The 21,309-nt window shown below is 37.1% G+C and overlaps 1 protein-coding gene across 26 annotated transcripts in view; it reads left to right on the forward strand.

The window, feature by feature from the left end:
* The window catches only part of si:ch211-176g13.8, a 55,577-nt gene that overhangs the window by 14,681 nt on the left and 19,587 nt on the right, over nucleotides 1-21,309 (forward strand). For 19 of the 26 annotated variants that reach the window (XR_015501403.1, XR_015501402.1, XR_015501401.1 and 16 more), the window contains exons 1-10: nucleotides 334-544; nucleotides 2,768-2,865; nucleotides 4,338-4,383; nucleotides 8,505-8,581; nucleotides 8,668-8,812; nucleotides 11,543-11,676; nucleotides 11,852-11,906; nucleotides 14,697-14,825; nucleotides 15,076-15,198; nucleotides 20,607-20,702. Coding sequence is in view for 6 of the 26 variants with exons in the window: in XM_087271197.1 (XP_087127323.1) it covers nucleotides 524-544; nucleotides 2,768-2,865; nucleotides 4,338-4,383; nucleotides 8,505-8,581; nucleotides 8,668-8,812; nucleotides 11,543-11,676; nucleotides 11,852-11,906; nucleotides 14,697-14,825; nucleotides 15,076-15,198; nucleotides 20,607-20,702 (924 nt within the window). In the remaining 20 variants the exon portion in view is untranslated. Of the gene's footprint in view, nucleotides 1-333; nucleotides 545-2,767; nucleotides 2,866-4,337; nucleotides 4,384-8,504; nucleotides 8,582-8,667; nucleotides 8,813-11,542; nucleotides 11,677-11,851; nucleotides 11,907-14,696; nucleotides 14,826-15,075; nucleotides 15,199-20,606; nucleotides 20,703-21,309 lie in introns of those variants that run through there. The other 7 variants (XR_015501404.1, XR_015501409.1, XR_015501420.1 and 4 more) reach the window with 1 other exon arrangement.

Below are 21,309 nucleotides of genomic sequence, written 5' to 3' on the forward strand. Positions count from 1 at the left end.
GATAAAGAGTAGACCTGTGAATCCAATTTCCCATAATCACAAGCAAACACAAATCCTGAAAGCTAGTCTGTAGGCCTAAACAGTCAGTCTCAACGGAAACAAGCAGATTTATAAATGCACTGTTTACACGAAGGCAACGAGAAGGCATTATTATTATTATTATTATTATTATTATTATTTTATTGTATTATGCTTTACTGTAAACAAAAGTCAATTACCTTGTTAAATTGGAATAAAAAAGCAAAATAAAAACACCGCACATTTGACTGTTTACCTGATTGAGCCGCTGGAGGGCGCTGTTCTTCATTTCTGTCACTGACTAAAGTTCGCTTCACTTTTCAGTCGAGTTTGTATGTGTGCGGATATACGGAGCCTCTGGAAGTATTTTGGCGATTTTCATTCAATGCTTATATTTATATAACTCATTATTCCCTGCGTTTCTCCGTCTCGTAGATGTGTCTGGGTTTCGCGAGTGAATTGGAAGGAGTTTATTTATGTCCTGTATATTCAGGTCTAGACAGACATGCAGCCTCCCCCAAGAAAGGTGAGTCGACCTTCGTCTTTAATTGATAATCAATCTCATTTACTATGGCCTTTGTTGTTGTCATGTCAGTATATTTGCTTACTTACCTTCTTGTTTGCGAACAAATTGAAGATATGTAGATAGATAGATAGATAGATAGATAGATAGATAGATAGATAGATAGATAAATAGATATAGATAGATAGATAGATAGATAGATAGATAGATAGATAGATAAATAGATATAGATAGATAGATAGATAGATAGATAGATAGATAGATAGATAGATAGATAGATAGATAGATAGATAACGTTAGATAGATAGATAGTCATATAGATGTCATATTTTTATGCTGAGATTTCTTTTTAGAACTTTTAATTGAGTTGATAATTCAATATCTGGTGAAATGACCCTGATTCATGTTGTTTTCCCGAAGTAAGTCCTAAAATATATATTTTTAAATTAAATTTGTGAATAAAAATGCTTTCAGATCTTTATAGACCTTAAAATTGCTGGGTTGTCATAACTCAACATTGGGTCAAATATGGAAAAAACAAATATTTACTTTAAATATTGTCACTGAAATTTAATAATAATAATAAAAAATTCAATGTTGAGTTTGCCCAAATTTGACCCAACGTTGGCTAATTATTTAGATATAGAGTAAATATTCACATGAACACACAGTATGCTAAACATAATACATAAAATGTCTGTTTACTTTTGTCAGATGCATTTTTGTTGCATAAAATAAACAAAATATGTCATATTTTTATGGTTATATTTATTTTTAGACAACACGACAACAACATCTATGAGTTCAGTATCTGGAGAAATGACCCTGTTTCTGACCACCAGTTGCTGTTTTCCCAAAATATGGACTAAATTATATATATATATATATATATATATATATATATATATATATATATATATATATATATATATATATATATATATATATATTTTTTTTTTTTTTTTAAATTAGGAATGAATGCTTTCAGATCTTTATAAACCCTAAAATTGCTGGGTCATCGTAACCCATATTCGGTCAAATATGTAAAAAAAAATAGTTGTGTTAAACATTGTAATTTAAATTTAATTGAAACAAGTGACCCAATGTTGAGTTTGCCCATATTTGACCCAACATTTGCTACATTTTTCAGAGTATAGAAAACATATATACACAAACACACAGTACACTAAACATAATACATAATGTTTCTGTTTACTTTTGTCAGATGCACTTTTTTGCTAAAAACAAAAAACGAAAGATGTCCTATTTTTATGCTTTTATTTCATTTTAAAAAACACAACAACAACGTTTAACTGATTTGAGAATTCAATATCTGGAGGAATGACCCTGATTCTGACCACCAGTTGCTGTTTTTTCTGAAATATGTCTGAAATTATAATTTTTCAATTTAAAATTATTAATAAATGGTTTCAGATCTTTATAAACCTTAAACTTGCTGGGTTGTCGTAACCCAACTTTGGGTCAAATATGAAAAAAAAACACATTGTGTTGCGTTGAATATTGTAATTTAAATTTCACTGAAACAATTAACCCTCTGTTGATTTACTTATATTTGACCTAAAGTTGGCTACGTTTTCAGAGTGTAGAATAAATATATACACAAACACACAGTGTGCTTCACATAATACATAATGTTTGTGTTTACTTTTGTCTGTTGCACTTTTTTTGTTGCATAAAATAACAAAAGATGTCGAATTTTTATGCTTATATTTATTTTTAGAAAACACAACAACAACGTTTATGAATTCAGTATCTGGAGGAATGACCCTGATTCTGACCACCAGTTGCTGTTTTCCCAAAATATATTAAATTATAAATAACTATAAATATTTATTTTATATATATATATATTTATTTAAAATTAGGAATAAATGCTTTCAGATCTTTATAAACCCTAAAATTGCTGGGTCATCATAACCCAACACGTGGTCAAATATGGAAAAAACAAATCTAAATCTTGTCATTTAAATTTAATTAAAAAAAATGAACTCAACTCGGACTCAACCCAACCCAACTTTGTCCATGTTTGAAGCAACATTGGTATAGATATATACAAGAACACACAGTCTGCTTCTCATAATAATGTTTCTGTTTACGCCGAGTTCCAGCATGTGTCTCCATTGAGTCTAGTCTGCCAGAAACACACTTCTCTTTCAGGTTAGTGTGATGTGGGTCAGAGTCAGTTGTTGTCTTTGTGTGTTGCAGGTGAAAGTCACACAAGAGGTGAAACACACTCACACAGAGCAGCTGAACAGACTGCAGCTCAAACACCAGACCGACTTGGACTTCCTGGAGGATCTGAGGTTCGGTTTGATTCATTGCTTAAAGGGGCAGTTCACTCCAAAATTAAAATGCACTCAATATTTGCTCACCCCAAAAAGATTAAAACCTTTATGACATTGTTGAACACAAAAGAAGATATTTTGAAGAAAGCTGACAAGCTGTAGGCGGCATGGTGGCTCAGTGATTAGCACAGTTGTGTCACAGCAAGAAGGTCGCTGGTTTGAGTCCCGGTTGGGTCAGTTGGCATTTCTGTGTGGAGTTTGCATGTTCTCCCCATGTTCGCATGGGGTTCCTCCGGGTGCTCCGGTTTTCCGCACAGTCCAAACATGTGCGCTATATTTCAATTAAACAAGCTAAATTGGCTGTAGTGTATGTATGTGAATGCGGATGTGTATGAGTGTTTCCCAATGCTGGGTTGCAGCTGAAAGGGCATCCGCTGCGTAAAACATATGCATATGTGGTGTAGTTGGAGGTTCATTCTGCTGTAGCGACCCCTGATAAATAAAGGGACTAAGCTGAAGGAAAATTAATGAAAAGCTGTAACCATTGACTTTCATGGAAGGAAAAACAAATACTACGGTTTCCGCTACATTCATTCTTCCATGGCGGGCGCCACTCCAAAATTGATCCCGCCACGGCTACATTACAGCTTCCCATTCAAAACATTTTATTTTTTTAATAGCGGGGAATAGTCGCATCAAAACGTATTAAAGGGTAAGTGAATTATAATAGCGCGTGTTTTTCTATATCCGTAGCAGTGCTGTGCGTCATTTGTTTACACTTTAAGGTGAGGTGCTGACTGACTGACTGACTGACTGACTGACAGGTGCATAATGCGTGAGGTCAGCAAACACAACGTATAGCCGTTTCACTTTACCTCAGGACGCATGAATGCTATTCCTGAGGTCTGTTGGAGACAATCATAAATATTCCTATAGCAAATCTAATAAATGCTGGAGACATACTCATTACTTAAATGCACTAAATCACACTTCAGCAGCGTTTGTTTAAGAGCGCACGAGAAGATCCGCGTGATCTTGAAGCGGCTTCTATTTGAGGGGTGTGCACGAAGTTTTGTGCACGAGCAGAGGAAATCGGCGCCCAAGCAGAGAGATTAGCATGCTCGTAGGTTATTACAAAAATGCAATCCCGACTATTAATAATGTGCTCACGACATTTGTCATTGAAATAACACCACAGGTAGTTGGTAGATCTGTGTAAAAAAAAAGGGCCTGCTGCCACAGCTAGAAAAAATCCTAGAGGAAACACTGAATACTATGGAAGTCAATGGTTACAGGTTTCCAGCATTCTTCAAAATATCTTCTTTTGTGTTCAACAGAGACACAAAAGTTTGGAAGTAGTGAATGGAGAGTAAACGATGACACAATTTTCAGTTCTGGGTGAACTATCCCCTTAAAATAGTTATTAATGAGTTTTCTGTCAGTCTGTTGTTGTGTTAGTAATGACCTGCTTGACTGTGTGAAATTCTCAGGACTTACAGCCAGAAGAAAGCACTAATAGAGAAAGATTACTCACAGGTGAGTTGTGGCCACAAACCTTTATAATCTAAAGTGTGCTTATTTTTGATGCATTCTTAGTTTTTCATACCAGATAAAAATGAACAATTGAATGAAAGGCAGTTGCAGCTTGTGACAAAATCTTTCAATTATGACACTTTTTTAAAGATTACTCTTGAAGTGAATTCATTTTACTTGTTTAATTTGGACATTGTGGCGGCACGGTGGCTCAGTGGTTAGCACTGTCACCTCACAGGAAGAAGGTCGCTGGTTCGAGTCTCGGCTTGGTCAGTTGGCATTTCCGTGTGGAGTTTGCATGTTCTACCCTTGTTCATGTGAGTTTCCTCCGGGTGCTCCGGGTTCCCCCACAGTCGAAAGACATGCACATAAAACAAAATTGTTTAAAAAAAGAAATCTCAAGATATAATTGAACGTTTTAAAAAATATTGTATAATATTGCGTATAATGTAGATTGCATAAGCAGATTCACACTGAAAGGGATTTATATTTAGCGCATGTCACGCTGAATGTCTTCCTGACATTAATATAAGTTTTTGGGTCCCACTTTATATTAAGTGTCCTTAACTACTATGTACTTGCATCAAAAAATAAATACAATGTACTTACTGTGTTCATAATTTATTTGAGAACACTTGTGGTGCTCTTGAGTTGGGATAGGGATTGGGTTATGGACAGGTTTGGTGGTGTGGGTAGGTTTAAGGGTGGATTAAGGTGTAAGGAATGGTCAACAGTGTATTGTCAAATGTAAATACAGAAGTTAATTACAGATGTAATTACATACAGGTATTAAATCAAGCAGTACACAATAAATACATGTATTTACACAATAAGTACATTGTAACAAACTATTATTTCCTGTGTAAGTACATACTAGTTAAGGCCACTTAATATAAAGTGGGACCAGTTTTTGTGTGTGTGCATTGCATAAATGACCGCAGATATTATCCCTTCTGTTTTTTATGCAGAGTACACAGCACCTCAAAAATCTTCATCATCAGGCCATGCAAAGTGCAAACAAAACAAAACGTGTATAATGCATAAACAGATTCACACTGAAAGTGAATATATATTTACTGCTTGTCATGCTGAGCGTCTTCTTGACGTTAATATAAGATCAGTGGGTGATCGGTGTGTGAATAAGGGCATCCATCGGGCTGAATGACGCTCAGTGTGTGCGACTGAGAGACTCACTGCTGTTGGATCTGAAGCCTGTGCACCTGCAGGGCTGCCGCGTGCTGATTGGCTCACGAAAACAGGAGTCTTTCTCTTCCTTGGGTCTCTTCCTGAGTCCACACATCAGAGCTGGCAGCTCAGAGCATTGCTTTGACAGTGCCAGCTTGTGGTCTGAGGGCCAGGAAGACAATCCTTTCTGTTTTTGAGGTCTCGTTTTTTCACTATGTTTCAATCCACCTATTTTTATGCTCATATATTGAAATATCTACTGTGGCTGAGAGAGCTTAACAGGCTTCAACTAATGAAAACACATGCAATTATTAAAAATGCCTGTAGATTAAGAAAAGATCCTCATCGGTTTGACAGCAAATGTTTCGCACATCCTAAAACAATGCAAACACAATAAAAAAGCACGCTGCATTTTATTACAAGGCAAATAAATTAAGAAAACGTTCTCAAGTGGACTTAAAGGTTCAGGACACCCTGGAGAACTTTTTTTTTTATATTAACAGATGTGTGTGTGTTAAGCATCAGTTAAGACAATGTTAGCCCTGTCAGGTTTAATTGTGGGGAAAACTGGATAATTTTGAGCTTTTGTCAGCTAATTTCAGCTTCCGGGTTTAAAATGATTTTTGGGGCGGAAGCAAAATCGGCGACGTAGCGCAGTACTGCAAGTGCAATGATGACGCGTCGGTTTCTTATTATTATTCATAGCAGAGTTTTCTTATCCTATGAGAAAAGCCGGTTGCTTAATTATTCATGAGAGCACGTGCTTTCCGAAGGAAAGGCATGCCAGTTTCAAGCAAGCTGAGAGACACGGACCCACGGCACGCAGTAGCCGTTCATGAAGGCTCATATGTGTTTGTTTCCATGATCCACTGGGTTTGTTGCATGTTTTTTCCCCACGATCTTGTCAGGGCCGATCATACAGCAAAGCTGTGTGTGTGCTGCAAGCATTTTTGTCGGGAGAGCAGTGCGAGAATTGGAGAATGGCGGACATTGACTTTTATCAGGAGTTTGTTCACATTTAGACACATGGCCGTGATGCTGTGTTTGCCTAAATCCTCTATATTACCAGCAGGGCTAATGGTTAAAATAAGCACGTCAGGAGACCTGCTGCACTGAGTCTGCATTCAGATCTATAATTTAGACCTGGGGATCGCGGGAGAATCCTCATTTATAGTGTTTACATGAACACACTTATCTTTATAATGATATAAATTGTGGTTATGTGTATATGAAATTACGAATAACAAATGTAGCAGGGCATTAAATTACAGTTTATTTCTTTGCATTTTAACTTTGTGAATTATAAACACATTCGTCTCCTCACGGTTTGTGTCTCATTTTGTGAGCTAACTGTCAACACTCCCCTGCTGGCCACGCCCACTCCTGCCCTATGCTTGCGGAGCTCCACGCCCATTAATCATGCATCTTTTGAAAAAATTCTGAAGTAGACTTTAACCGAAAGTGGGGGGTGTCATGGCCCTTTAAAAAAGAGACGGACCTGGCTGGAATATGTTTATTGCTGTCAAACCAATAAGGACTTTTTCTTGATTTCTCGTTTTTGTAATTGCAATTGTTTTTTTTAAAAGACACCATGTTAAGCGCTCTCGGTCACTGTAAATATTACATAAAATTAAAATAAATGATGCCAAGGTGAGCATAAGTCTTGAAAATCCGCATGAAAAACTAAGCGTATGCACCTTCAAACTTTAATCAATGGATATTTTACAAAACATGATCTTAAAAAATATGATATACTATAAGAGACTGTACCGATGTGTGTTTTTTTATTACTTATTATAGGCAACCTATTTAAGATCAGATAAGGAAGATGGACCCTTCGGTTATTTCAAAAGAGTTAGACTTTGACTCACTCAATCTCCCTCTTTCATGTGTCATTCATTTAGCTTAGTCCGTTATTTATCAGGGGTCGCCACAGCAGAATGAACCGCCAACTATTCCAGCATATGTTTTACACAGCGGATGTCCTTTCAGCCGGAAAACACCCATACACACTCATTCACACGCACATTCATACGCTATAGAAAATTTAGTTTATCCAATTCACCTATAGCGCATGTTAGTGATCTGCATGGGACTAAATTTTGGGGTGGTGGGGTGGTGGTGGGGGGTCGGGGGTTTGAGGGGGGAACAAAACGGAAAACCTCCTAGCGATACATAGTCCAGACAGCCTATAATAAGCTGTCTGTATAAACACACACACACACACATGGGACTAAATTTTGGGGTGGGGGGTGGTGGTGGGGGGTCGGGGGTTTGAGGGGGGAACAAAACTGAAAACCTCCTAGCAATACATAGTTCAGCTAGTCGGTAGCGACACACACAGCACCAAGCAAGGGACACACAGACAGCATCAAGCTCTCTCTCTTTCACACACATAGACAGCACCAAGCTCTCTCATGATCTCTCATTCACACACATACATACGCGTGCTCGCTCGCTCGGGAGTCATGAGTGATATTGTTAGAACGCCCGCTTCCATTCAAATGACACCAGTTACCGACCGCTGTCGCGCTTTATGCAAATGCAGACCTCTAGCACATGTCTTTGGACTGTGGGGGAAACCGGAGCACCCGGAGGAAACTCACGGGAACATCCAGGACTCAAACCAGCAACCTTCTTGCTTTGACGTGACAGTGCCAACCACTGAGTCACAGCGCCATTAACCTGTAACCATCGACTTCCATATTAGAAGAAACAAATCTCGTAGAAGTCTTCTTTTGTCTATAAATGGAATAAAAAAGTCAAACAGGTTTGGAACTAATGATGGGTGAATAAATTAATTTTCATTTTCTGGTGAACTATTCTTTCAAGACCTGCCAAAGAGCATATAAGGAAAAGTGTTAATAAAGAACACTGGATTTTTGATAGGGTGTTCAAACTTTTTCAAATGACTGTGTGTGTGTGACCTGACTTTGTAGGCTCTGCATAAACTTGCCTCGCAGTATTTGAAACGAGAGTGGACCGGAGCCCCATCAGAGGAGCCCAGAGACTCCAGGTCATATATAAAAAAAGTACAAATATGATTGATTTTCAAATGCATTGTCCAATTGTCTTCATTATCCCCTGTGTACATGTGTTCAGAAACATTTGGGCCGTATGGAGATCCTACTTGGAGGGTGTAATGAAAGTGAGCCAGTCACGAATTAACAGATGCGAAAACTACAGGAGCCAGATCTCAGATCCTGTGAAGACATTCAGAACGCAGAAAGACCTGCAGCTGAAGAGGGTAAATTACTTAACAGATAATCTGCGGAGTGTTCTGACCATTTATGAGAGTGTTTATTAGGGCTCTGTCTCGATTTAGATGTACAACAAATTGACTTTACTCAAAGAAAATGTGTAAACCCATTGCCTTAAAATCGACAAGTTGATTTTACTTAAAAAAATTGAATAAATCAGTTTCCTTAAAAGCCAGGCCTCTACAGCAACTGTCTTCAGTTCCTGTTGGTCCTTGGGGCATTTTCCTTCAATTATTTTTAAAATGCAAGCTCAATCGGATTCAGATCAGGTGATTGACTGAGCCACTGAATAACATTCCACTTCCCTTCAAAAACTCTTTGGTTGCTTTTGCTGTAAGTCGTTCTTTATCTGCACTTTAAAGCACTGTCCAATGAGTTCTGAAGCATTTGGCTTAATATGAGCAGAAAATATTGCCTGAAAGACTTCAAAATTCACCCTGCTGCTTTTGTCAGCAATCACATCATCAATAAATACAAGAAAACCAGTTCCATTGACAGCCATACATGGCCACGCAATGTCACTACTACAACTATGCTTCACTGCTTAGGATCATGAGCAGTTCCTTTCCTTCTCCATACTCTTCTCAATACTCTGGTACAAGTTGATCTTGATCTCAACAGATTCCACATGCAAATAGCACACTTGAAAGGAACTCTAGACCTTTTATCTGCTCATTCTTATTGGGATAATGAGGGAGTAACACACACCTGGCCATGGAACAGCTTTGAAGCCAATTGTCCAATTACTTTTGGACCTTTAACAAGTGAGAGGCACATAAGCAGACTGTTGGAATTCCTACAATCTTTACCTGATTCGGATGTAAAAACCCTCAAATTAAAGCTGACAGTCTGCTATGGAATCAGATAAGTCTCAATAATAATTCACGCAAAAGTGTACACATGTACATGTACACAAAAATGTACACATGCGTAGCCAAATTCACGTGCATAAAACCAAATTCAAGTGCGTAAAATATTTATTTATATTCACTAAAAAATTTCACATGCACAAAATAAAAATATATTTTCATAAAATATGTTTCACAAATGCAAAACACCATTTGCAGATGTATAGGAGTGTACAAAAAGTTTTGAATGTTTAAAACTTGCGAGTTCATCCTGAATGAGAATGTGCAAATCCTCTTTCATGTACGACTCCCCCTGGATGCGTGTGTGTATTTTTGAGACTTTCCTGGCAGAGTCAGGGCAACTCGTACCTTTCAGCCAATCAGATGAGAGCTGTAGTCAATGACACCAACTCTGCGCTCCTTTTGCGAACGGAGTCGCCAGCAGTCGCAGTCGCACTTTTTTCATTTATTTATTTATTTGACCATAGCCTCACTCTTTTTATCCATTATTTTGCCGCAGCTCCGCTCTTCTTATTTATTGTCTCGCAGCCCATAGAGCAAAATGTAGCCTGCAGGGTGATGATGAGGATTAAGTATCATTCCGGCCACATTAGCATAACGGCTCCATTGTGGTCCAGCGGTCAGCACGTTGCGTTACGACGCCCTTCGACCCGTGTTCGATCCTCACCTGAGTAAATGAGTACCTGAGTAGAAACTGAAATAAAAAAAGATCCTCACCTGAGTAAATATTTTTATTTCAGTTTCATTCAGTTTCTAATTACACTATCACGTCTTTTTCAAGAAAACAGTTGCTTTAGAACTTCAAATGTTCAACAACCTTACAGTTATATATGTCTTAACAATAAAAATGAAAAAAAAAAAATTATAATTTACTCAGGTGAGGATCGTGCACGTGAATTTGGCTACGCATGTGTACATTGTGTCTTTTGCGTGAATAATTATTGAGTCATATCTGACTCCATAGTGTGCAGTTAGAGCACATCTTCATTTCAAACCCATTGTGTTGGTGTATAGAGCCAAAAATGTTCGAACTGTGTTGATGTCCAAATATTAATGGACCTAACTGTATGTGTCTCACGCTGATAAAAACACTATACTCGCATCCAATATCTCGTTTGTCAAGGGGGGCAAGCATTACATTTTCCTGAATAAAAGTGAAAGTGCCAAACTGCAGGTAAAGTCGACAAATTAAAAATGACACACCTGAAATTCTATTATTTTTTTTATAATTATGCACATAGTTCATTCATTCATTCATTTTCTTGTCGGTTTAGTCCCTTTATTAAACCAGGGTCGCCACAGCGGAATGAACCGCCAACTTATCCTGCAAGTTTTTACGCAGCGGTTTCCCTTCCAGTCGAAACCCATCTCTGGGAAACATTCACACACACACTCATACACTACGGACAATTTAGCCTACCCAATTCACCTGTACCGCATGTCTTTGGACTGTGGGGGAAACCGGAGCACCCGGAGGAAACCCACGCGAAGGCAGGAAGAACATGCAAACTCCACACAGAAACGCCAACTGAGCCGAGGCTTGAACTAGTGACCCAGCGACCTTCATGCTGTGAGGCGAACGTGCTACCCACTGCGCCACTGCACCGCCCCGCACATTGTTAATTTACTTCATAATTTTAAGGCAGCAGGTTTACTCACATTTTTTTAAGTTAAGTAAACTAATCACTTTTTACAGTGTACAAAACAAAAACAAAAAAAAAACAATTATCTTGATATTAACTTTTGAGAATTGATATCGAATCAACCACTTTTTTTAAACAATTAAGAAAAAAAAAATCTATATTTTTTGGTCAGGGCCCTGGTGTTTACGGATGTGTGTTCTCTCAGTGTAGTGAACAGCTGTCCAGAGCTCAAGCCGATCTGCAGGGGACGATCAGAGACCTGGAGAAGAGCAGGAAAACCTACCAGGAGGCCGAACAAACAGCGCAGAGCGTCCGAGAGAAAGCCGAGATGGAGGCCAAGTACGTTCACTGACCTGTCACATGTGAAGGAAGTGACATCAGCCTTACGGGAGAGCAGGGCAGGGGGTTATCTGCTGTGGCAGTTTTAAATGAAGATTCAACATTTTATGCTGTTTTTTTCTCATCCTTCTTTCTCTTGCTGTGATTTTTTTTTCTTTGGTTCCTGCAAAACAAGGTCAAGGCTCAGTCTGTTTCAGTCGCGCTCCAGTTTGAAGAGGGCGAGTGTGAAGGTAATGTAGGGATACCCCACTAACCATTGATCAATAATCCCCTAGTTTTTTACTATTTTTTTGTGATTTGTTATGATGAAAATGACAGATTTTGTGGTGGTAATTTGCAGACAATTTTGCACTTTTATATATACAGTCTAATATACATTATATATCTTATTTACCATATTAGATAGTGTACAATGTTAGGTGTGCAATCTGAAACAATGACACAAATTATAAAAGTAAAGCTTCTTCATTTTGGTTTCTTGCAAGACAAGATCTAAAACGGTAGGATTAAGTCTAAGGATGGTGGCATAACTCTTATTTTTATCCATGATCTTACTTTCTCTCTTAGATTCAATTTCCTGGAGCATCTGATATCATGTACCTCACACATAGGACTTGCATTAGGGCTTCCCCTACCGTAATACACCTAAAACACAAATTTCCGTAAAACTTGTCAATAGCAGGGTAGCGTTTTCTCTCGTTAACTGCAGGGAAAGAGTTAAGCAATTTAGTTTATAGATTTGATGCACATCATAATACCAGCCATACATGTAAAGCACAAATAATGTCCTTTAATTCAGTCACGTCCAGCAGGCTTCATCCTTGGCATCAACCAATTGTAAGCTGCTTGCTGTTCTGTCTGTTTTATTGCTCCGTTTGTTAGATGTTTGCTCACACTTTCTTTTGCAGTCTGAAGCGCACCACAGAATGTCTAATGCCATCTTTGCATTGACTTCACATGTAAATCAATCGCGCAAACAGAAAGATATCCGCGTCTGCTTACTGCATAGGCTGCAAAACAATCCTCTCCTCCCCCCTTTCATGTAGTGCTAGGATTGTGAGGGCACAGGTGGGACGTCATTTTTCAAGAGACACTCAAACACTTCACGTGCACTGTGTATGCAATGTTTATAAGTCTAGTAAAACAATTAATTGCATACTGAAATAAATATAATTTGATTATATGGTTTGGAATTGTATGTTTTAGGAGATTATTTGCATTTGCATTTTTTTTGCGATTATTTTGCATGTAAATTAAGAGTTTTGCAGGATCGCAAAAAATTTCACGTTTTGTTGATTTTGCTTTGGATTCAGCAATCGCAGAATCGCGAAAAATTCGGGGGTTTGAATAATAGAAATATATTAGTGCATGTCCATTTCTCCCATTTTTACTGTTTTCATTTAACTCTAGGGTTAATATTGTTAAGTAAAATGACAGATCTGTAAAACTAATGCTATATTTGTTACTTGAAATGGATGTTTTTTCCAGCTAGCTACCAAGAAAATGTATTTATGATTGTATTTAGTTAACTTAAACTAAAATATTGCAGGCTAACAAAAAAGTATTAAAACTATGAATGAATGAAAACTATTGAATGAATTAATTCAAATTCAAATTAAAGAAAACTATAAAACAAAAATAAATTAAAATAAATGAAATAAAGTTATGCAGTAATACAAAATTATTCTCTAAATAATATGTCACTGCACATAATAACATTGTCATTCGCTTTTAAATAATTAATACCTATTTTTGCATTAATAATAATTTCTATAATTATTTTGTAGTATTTTAAATAGGTTTGAAATTTAGGATTGACTATTTTTTCTTTAATGTCATATTATACATTCACTTTTATTGATTATAGACAAAATGGACCATTTTTATTAAAAAAAGTGGAGTAAAAAAAAAGCCATGATGACAGTACATCATATTTTACTAGATATTTTGCAAGACACTAGTATTCAGCTTAAAGTGACATTAAAAGGCTTAACCAGGTTAATTAGGTTAACTAGGCAAGTCATTGTATATCATTGTAGTTCTGTAGATAGTCAAAAAATGTATTGCCTAAGAGGGCTAATAATATTGACCCTAAAATGGTTTTAAAAAAAAACTGCGTTTATTGTAGCCAAAAAAAAAAGAAAACGTTCTCCAGAAGAAGAAATATTAAAGGAAATACTGTGAAAATTTTCTTGCTGTTAAACATCATTTTGGAAACTTTTGAAAAAAAAAAAATTAGGGGGGCTGAAAAATTCTGACCTCAACATTTTATTTATATATATATATATATATATATATATATATATATATATATATATATATATATATATATATATATATATATATATATACAGTTGAAGTCAGAATTATTAGCCCCCCTGTATTATTTGCGCCCCTGTTTATTTTTTCCCCCAATTTTTGTTTAATGGAGGGAAGGGAAGATTGTTTCAGCACATTTCTAAGCATAATAGTTTTAAAAACTTATTTCTAATAACTGATTTATTTTGTCTTTGTCATGATGACAGTAAATAATATTTTACTTGATTTTTTTTTTTATATATATTTAAAGTGACATTTAAAGGCTTAACTAGGTTAATTAGGTGAACTAGGCAGGTTAGGGTAATTAGGTAAGTTATTGTATGATGATGGTTTGTTCTGTAGACTATCGAAAAAAAATTAGCTTAAAGGGGCTAATAATTTTATCCCAAAAATGTTTTTTTTCAAAAATTAATAACTACTTTTATTCTAGCCGAAATAAAACAAATAAGACTTTCTCCGGAAGAAAAAATCTCATCAGACATACTGTGAAAATGTCATTGCTCTGTTAAACATCGTTTGGGAAATATTTAAAAAAGAAAATAAAAATCAATTGGGGGCTAATTATTCTGACTTATATATATATATATATTTGTGACATCATTGTTTAATTAGGATGTTACTGAACTGCAGTGTTTCTAAGAAATCAACTGTGATCAAATGTCAAGTGCACATCCAGTATAAACATGTCCTGTTGATTTCAGTTGAAAGCCAAGAAAAATGAATGGAAGTCGAAAGCCACGCAATCAAGAAATGATTACCTGCTCGCTCTGTCAGCCACTAATGCTCATCAGGATCGCTATTATGAGACGGATCTGATCAGCTGCATCAGGGTGAGGACAGATAGTGCTCAACACTGGTTATCATTTGATTTTTAATAAAAACGTTTACAATATTATTGTTTTTATGCATTTTTGATCAAATAAAGAGAATGGATGACTTATTTGTTTATATAGAGGCATGTACATGTATACTTTATTTTAAAAAGTGTCTGCTAAATGAGTACATGTAAATGAACTTCTAAAATAAAATAAATGAAAAAGAATAATAGACATCTGTTTTTTCCTGTTTCCTTCATCGCAGGTTCTTGATGGTGGATTTTACGATCACGCGCAGGGTTTTCTGATTTGGCTGTGTCAGACGGAGCTCGAGACGTCGCAAAGCATTCAAGACACTTTCCAGAGCTTGCTGGAGACATCCAGTTCGGTGAGTTTCACATACACACATACCCAAACACAAATACACACACTCACACAAATATATATACAAATACACAGATTCTCAGACACACACAGGCATACACACTTACACATGCACACGCACACACAATTAAACACACACATGCACACAGACAGACATACAAACACAAATATACATACAGTACACATTCACACACAGACATAAACTCACAGATGTGCACACAAGCACACACACATGCAAGAATACACATGCACACATATACACAAATATTTACACATGCCCACAGACACACACACACATACAAATACAGATACACACTCACTCTCACACACACACAGCAATACACACACACACACATGCACACTGAAACACACAAACACAAATACATGCTTGCATGCACACACAAACATACACAAATACACACACTCACACATGCATGCGCACAAACGCACACATACACACAAATAGACACAATCACACATGCACACACTCACACATGTGCACACAGACACACACACACACACAAATAGACACACACACTCACATGTGCAGGCACAAACACAAATATACACACAAATACACATACACACACAAACTCTCTTTCTCTCTCACACACGCATACACACACGCACTAACAAATATACATACAAATGCACACGCACTCACTCACACACAAATATACACACAGATACACACGTACTACTCACACATGCACACACACTGTCACAGACATGCACACAAACACAAATATACACACAAATTTACACACACACACAGACACACACACACATACAAATACAGATACACACTCACTCTCACACACACACAGCAATACACACACACACTGAAACACACAAATACACGCTTGCATGCACACACAAACATACACAAATACACACACTCACACATGCATGCGCACAAACGCACACATACACACAAATAGACACAATCACACATGCACACACTCACACATATGCACACAGACACACACACAAACACAAATAGACACACACACTCACATGTGCAGGCACAAACACAAATATACACACAAATACACATACACACACAAACTCTCTTTCTCTCTCACACACACATACACACACGCACTAACAAATCTACATACAAATGCACACGCACTCACTCACACACAAATATACACACAGATACACACGTACTACTCACACATGCACACACACTGTCACAAACATGCACACAAACACAAATATACACACAAATTTACACACACACACACACACACACACACATACAAATACAGATACACACTCACTCTCACACACACACAGCAATACACACACACACTGAAACACACACACACAAATACACGCTTGCATGCACACACAAACATACACAAATACACACACTCACACATGCATGCGCACAAATGCACACATACACACAAATAGACACAATCACACATGCACACACTCACACATGTGCACACAGACACACACACAAACACAAATAGACACACACACTCACATGTGCAGGCACAAACACAAATATACACAGAAATACACATACACACACAAACTCTCTCTCTCACACACACATACACACACGCACTAACAAATCTACATACAAATGCACACGCACTCACTCACACACAAATATACACACAGATACACACGTACTACTCACACATGCACACACACTGTCACAGACATGCACACAAACACAAATATACACACAAATTTACACACACACACACACACACACACTCACACACACACACACACACACATACACACGCACACATTTGAGTCTGCACTGCCATGGAAAAACACATGAGCCACAGTGGCCGAATGTAGAGCAGGAAACCTGATCTGACACTGGAGGGTTATTGGACTGAGTCCCAGCTCCAGCAGTGAACACTGACCTTAAAGAGGAAAATCTACCTGCTTTATAGAGTCTGCAGTGCTTCAGGAATGAGATTATTATGGTATGTTAAGACAGAATGGCTTTTTAGATGAAGACACAGCAGATGAATAAGGTTAAAAAATGAACTAACCCAGCAGGCACAGGATGTCAACATGACGTCAGATTGGACGATGCATTTTTTTGGAAATGAAAATGGGGTTGATGTCAGAGCCCAACTTCAGGCTCATGTCAATGTCCAATGTCAGACACATGTTGCATTTTGTTACTTTCTAACGCAATCTAAAAACAACCAAATATTAACGTCTAATGATGTTACAGCTTGACGTTTTGTGGACGTTATCAATATGACATTTATTAGACAGTGGATTTTGTTTGCCATACCTGATGAATAAATATCAGTATCTGACATCAATATAATGTTGGTTTAAGATGTTGGCTTGATGTTGGACTTTGGTCACTGTCCAACTCAACCGTAAAAACAACTAAATATCAACGTCTAATGATGTTACAGCTTGATGTTGTGTGGGCGTTACCAATATGACATCTATAAAACATTGGACTTTGGTTGCCATACCTGACGAATAAACGTCAGTATTTGACGTCAGTATGACTTTGGTTTACAATGTTTGGACGTTAGATTTTGGTACTGTAACTGTCCAACACAACCTAAAAACAACCAAATATCAACGTCTAATGATGTTACAGCTTGATGTTGTGTGGACGTTACCAATATGACATCTATAAGACATTGGACTTTGGTTGCCATACCTGACGAATAAATGTCAGTATTTGACGTCGGTATGACGTTGGTTTTCGATGTTTGGATATTGGATTTTGGTAACTGTCCAACACAACCTAAAAACAACCAAATATCAACGTCTAATGATGTTACAGCTTGATGTTGTGTGGATGTTACCAATATGACATCTATAAGACACTGGACTTTGGTTGCCATACCTGACGAATAAATGTCAGTATTTGACGTCGGTATGACGTTGGTTTTCGATGTTTGGACATTAGATTTTGGTACTGTAACTGTCCAACACAACCTAAAAACAACTAATATCAACATCTAATGATGTTACAGCTTGATGTTGTGTGGACGTTACCAATATGACATCTATAAGACATTGGACTTTGGTTGCCATACCTGACGAATAAATGTCAGTATTTGACTTTAGTATGACGTTTGTTTTCGATGTTTGGACATTGGATTTTGGTAACTGTCCAACACAACCTAAAAACAACCAAATATCAACGTCATTTTATGTTGTTACTGGACATCAAAATAACAATGTCCATTGTCCTAAAATCTTATTTATTAATAAGCAAAATAGGCACTATTTTATTAAATATACAATAATTTGCATATATTTCTAGCTCAAAAATCTGAACACTGGATGAAGTCGAAATTCGTTTTGTGTTTCATTTTTATATTATAGTCAAATATAATAATTGTTATTGCTGAATTTCTTTTCATCACTCCATAATTCTGTAAATGCTGCTAACACCCATATAAAATACATTTTCGCAATTTTTGATGAATAAAATGTTGTATTTAATTTGGTAAATTATATACAGTATGAAGATATTCCTCTGTAGAAACCTTTAAATATGAATAAACTATGTTTTGGTGCATGTAAGTGCAGATTTATGGCTTCGTGCAGGAGAAAAAAAATCACCCTTTGAGAAAAAGTATGCATTGTAATTGGGGTCTACAGACACAAATAGATAAAGTGTGACAAATGGTGCTCCGGTTTCCCCCACAGTCCAAAGACATGCGGTACAGGTGAATTGGGTAGACTAAATTGTCCGTAGTGTATGAGTGTGTGTGTGAATGTGTGTGTGGATGATTCCCAGAGATGGGTTGCAGCTGGAAGGGCATCCGCTGCGTAAAAACTTGCTGGATAAGTTGGCGGTTCATTCCTCTGTGGCGACCCCGGATTATTAAAGGGACTAAGCCGACAAGAAAATTAATGAATGAATGAAAAGAAACTCTTAAAAGTGCATTGAGGATGTTTTCTTTTCATTAAATTGACAAATAAAAGCTAATGAACTCCCCCAAAACTGTGTTTTTGCCTGCAGTGTCTTGCCTTAAAGGGATAGTTAACCAAAACTGAAGATTCTGTCATCGTTTGCTCAAGCTTTATTGTTCCAGATCTGTTTGAGTATTTTTTCTGTTTTCTGTTATTTTTTGTGTAAAAAGCTGGAAACCTGAAACCATTGACTTGTGTAGAAAAAAACTAACAACACGGAAGTCAATGGTTACATGCTTTTAACATTTTTCAAAATGACTTCTTTGGTGTTCATTTCTGCAAAGCAGTGGCACAGTAGGTGGTGCTGTCGCCTCACAGCAAGAAGGTCGCTGGTTCGAGCCTCGGCTCAGTTGGTGTTTCTGTGTGGAGTTTGCATGTTCTCCCTGCGCTCCCCTAAGTTGGTCGGTTCATTCCGCTGTGGCGACCCCTGATTAATAAAGGGACTAAGCCGACAAGAAAATGAATGAATGAATGGTGTTCATTGCAAAAGTAAAACTTTTTGATTTGGAACAATTTGAGGGTGAGAGAGTGATGAGTAAATCTCCATTTTTGGGTGAACTAACCCTTTAAAGTTTTAAGCTGGCGGCAGCAGAGAAAAATGACAACTAGAAACACACATTTATTCATTAATACTTGCCACAGCGGAATGAACCACCAACTTATCCAGCATATGTTTTACACAGCGGATGCCCTTCCAGCTGCAACCCAGTACTGGGTAACATCCATACACACTCATTCACACACATACACTACGGCAAATTTAGATTTTTCAGTTCACCTATAGCGCATGTCTTTGGACTGTGGGGGAAACCGGAACATGCAAACTCCACACAGAAATGTCAACTGACCCAGCCGAGGCTTGAACCAACTTGCTGTGAGGCGACAGTGCTAACCACTGAGCCACTGTGTCGCCCTAGAAACACACAATTTTTATTTAAGTGTATTTATTTAAGAAACATTGTTACAGTTCTCACTAAGTGTCATTAGGCCTGTTTGTAGTCTTGTGTTGTTGTAATTTGATGATTCACACAGTGTTTCCATTCAGTTTACGGTACTCAGGTTTAATGTCTCCAGTCCAGCATCAAGTTACACACACACACGCACGTACAGTGATCTGTATAGGGACTTCCCATAGACGTAAGGATTTTTATACTGTACAAACTCTATGTTCTATCCACCAACTCCAACCCTGCCACTAAAACCAAAGAAAAAATCTGCATTCTGCCTTATTTATGATCTGTTTTCCTCATGGAGACCAAAACAATGTGCCCACTAGGTCAAAATGTTTTGTTATTGCCATACCTTTGGTCTCCACCATGTAAGCAGTACCAGATGCACAGACACACACGCACAAACACATATTCTGTTCATGAATTTCCTACTCAGGGGATCTGTTGTTGTTTTACGGAGGATAATGTATTGGCTGTGCTACTGTTCTAGTCATCGTCACATTAATAGTTTGCATTTTTGTGTTTGTAGGTGACACAGGAGACACACCAACAGATCTTCATTCAGGACAACGCTGTGTTTCAAAAAGCCACCCCCTTTCAGTATCAGCCCGGTGAAAATGATTCGGTACGTGTCTATTACATATTTTCATATATTTTAACATTACTAATGAACAATCATATGAGAAAAAAAATGCTAAACTTCTTTCCTCCATCCACCAACATGATTTTACCAGACATGTTTGACATTCATTGTGGGTTAAAAGTGGCTTAAATGAAAGTTCACCACATAATTTGAAGTTTGTTAAATGCAGCTTTGGGGAAAGTTACTTTAGAAAGTAATGCATTACAATATTGAGTCACTCTCCAAAAAAGTAACTAGTTGCATTACTTAGTTACTTTTTATGGTAAGTAATGCATTACGTTACTTTTTATTACCTGGCTGAGGCTTGATCCCTTTCAGAGCTTGTTATTTTTTGTTTCTTTTTTCTTGTAAAAGAGGAGCGTTGCATTTAGCACTGTATATATATATATATATATATATATATATATATATATATATATATATATATAAACAAATAAAACTATATATTATTATTATATCTTCCTGACCCCAGGGCTATACATGCCATATATACAGACTGTTGAAAGTGTAAAGCAATGGGTTTGTTACTTGTGTTCTATTTGTCTTAAGTAAAATAACTGTGCATTGAGACAATAATCCCCTGTTCCTT

This window comes from Danio rerio, chromosome 10 (assembly GCF_052040795.2).
Source record: "Danio rerio strain M-AB ecotype USA chromosome 10, GRCz13ab, whole genome shotgun sequence".
In the NCBI taxonomy this organism is placed as follows: domain Eukaryota; kingdom Metazoa; phylum Chordata; class Actinopteri; order Cypriniformes; family Danionidae; genus Danio; species Danio rerio.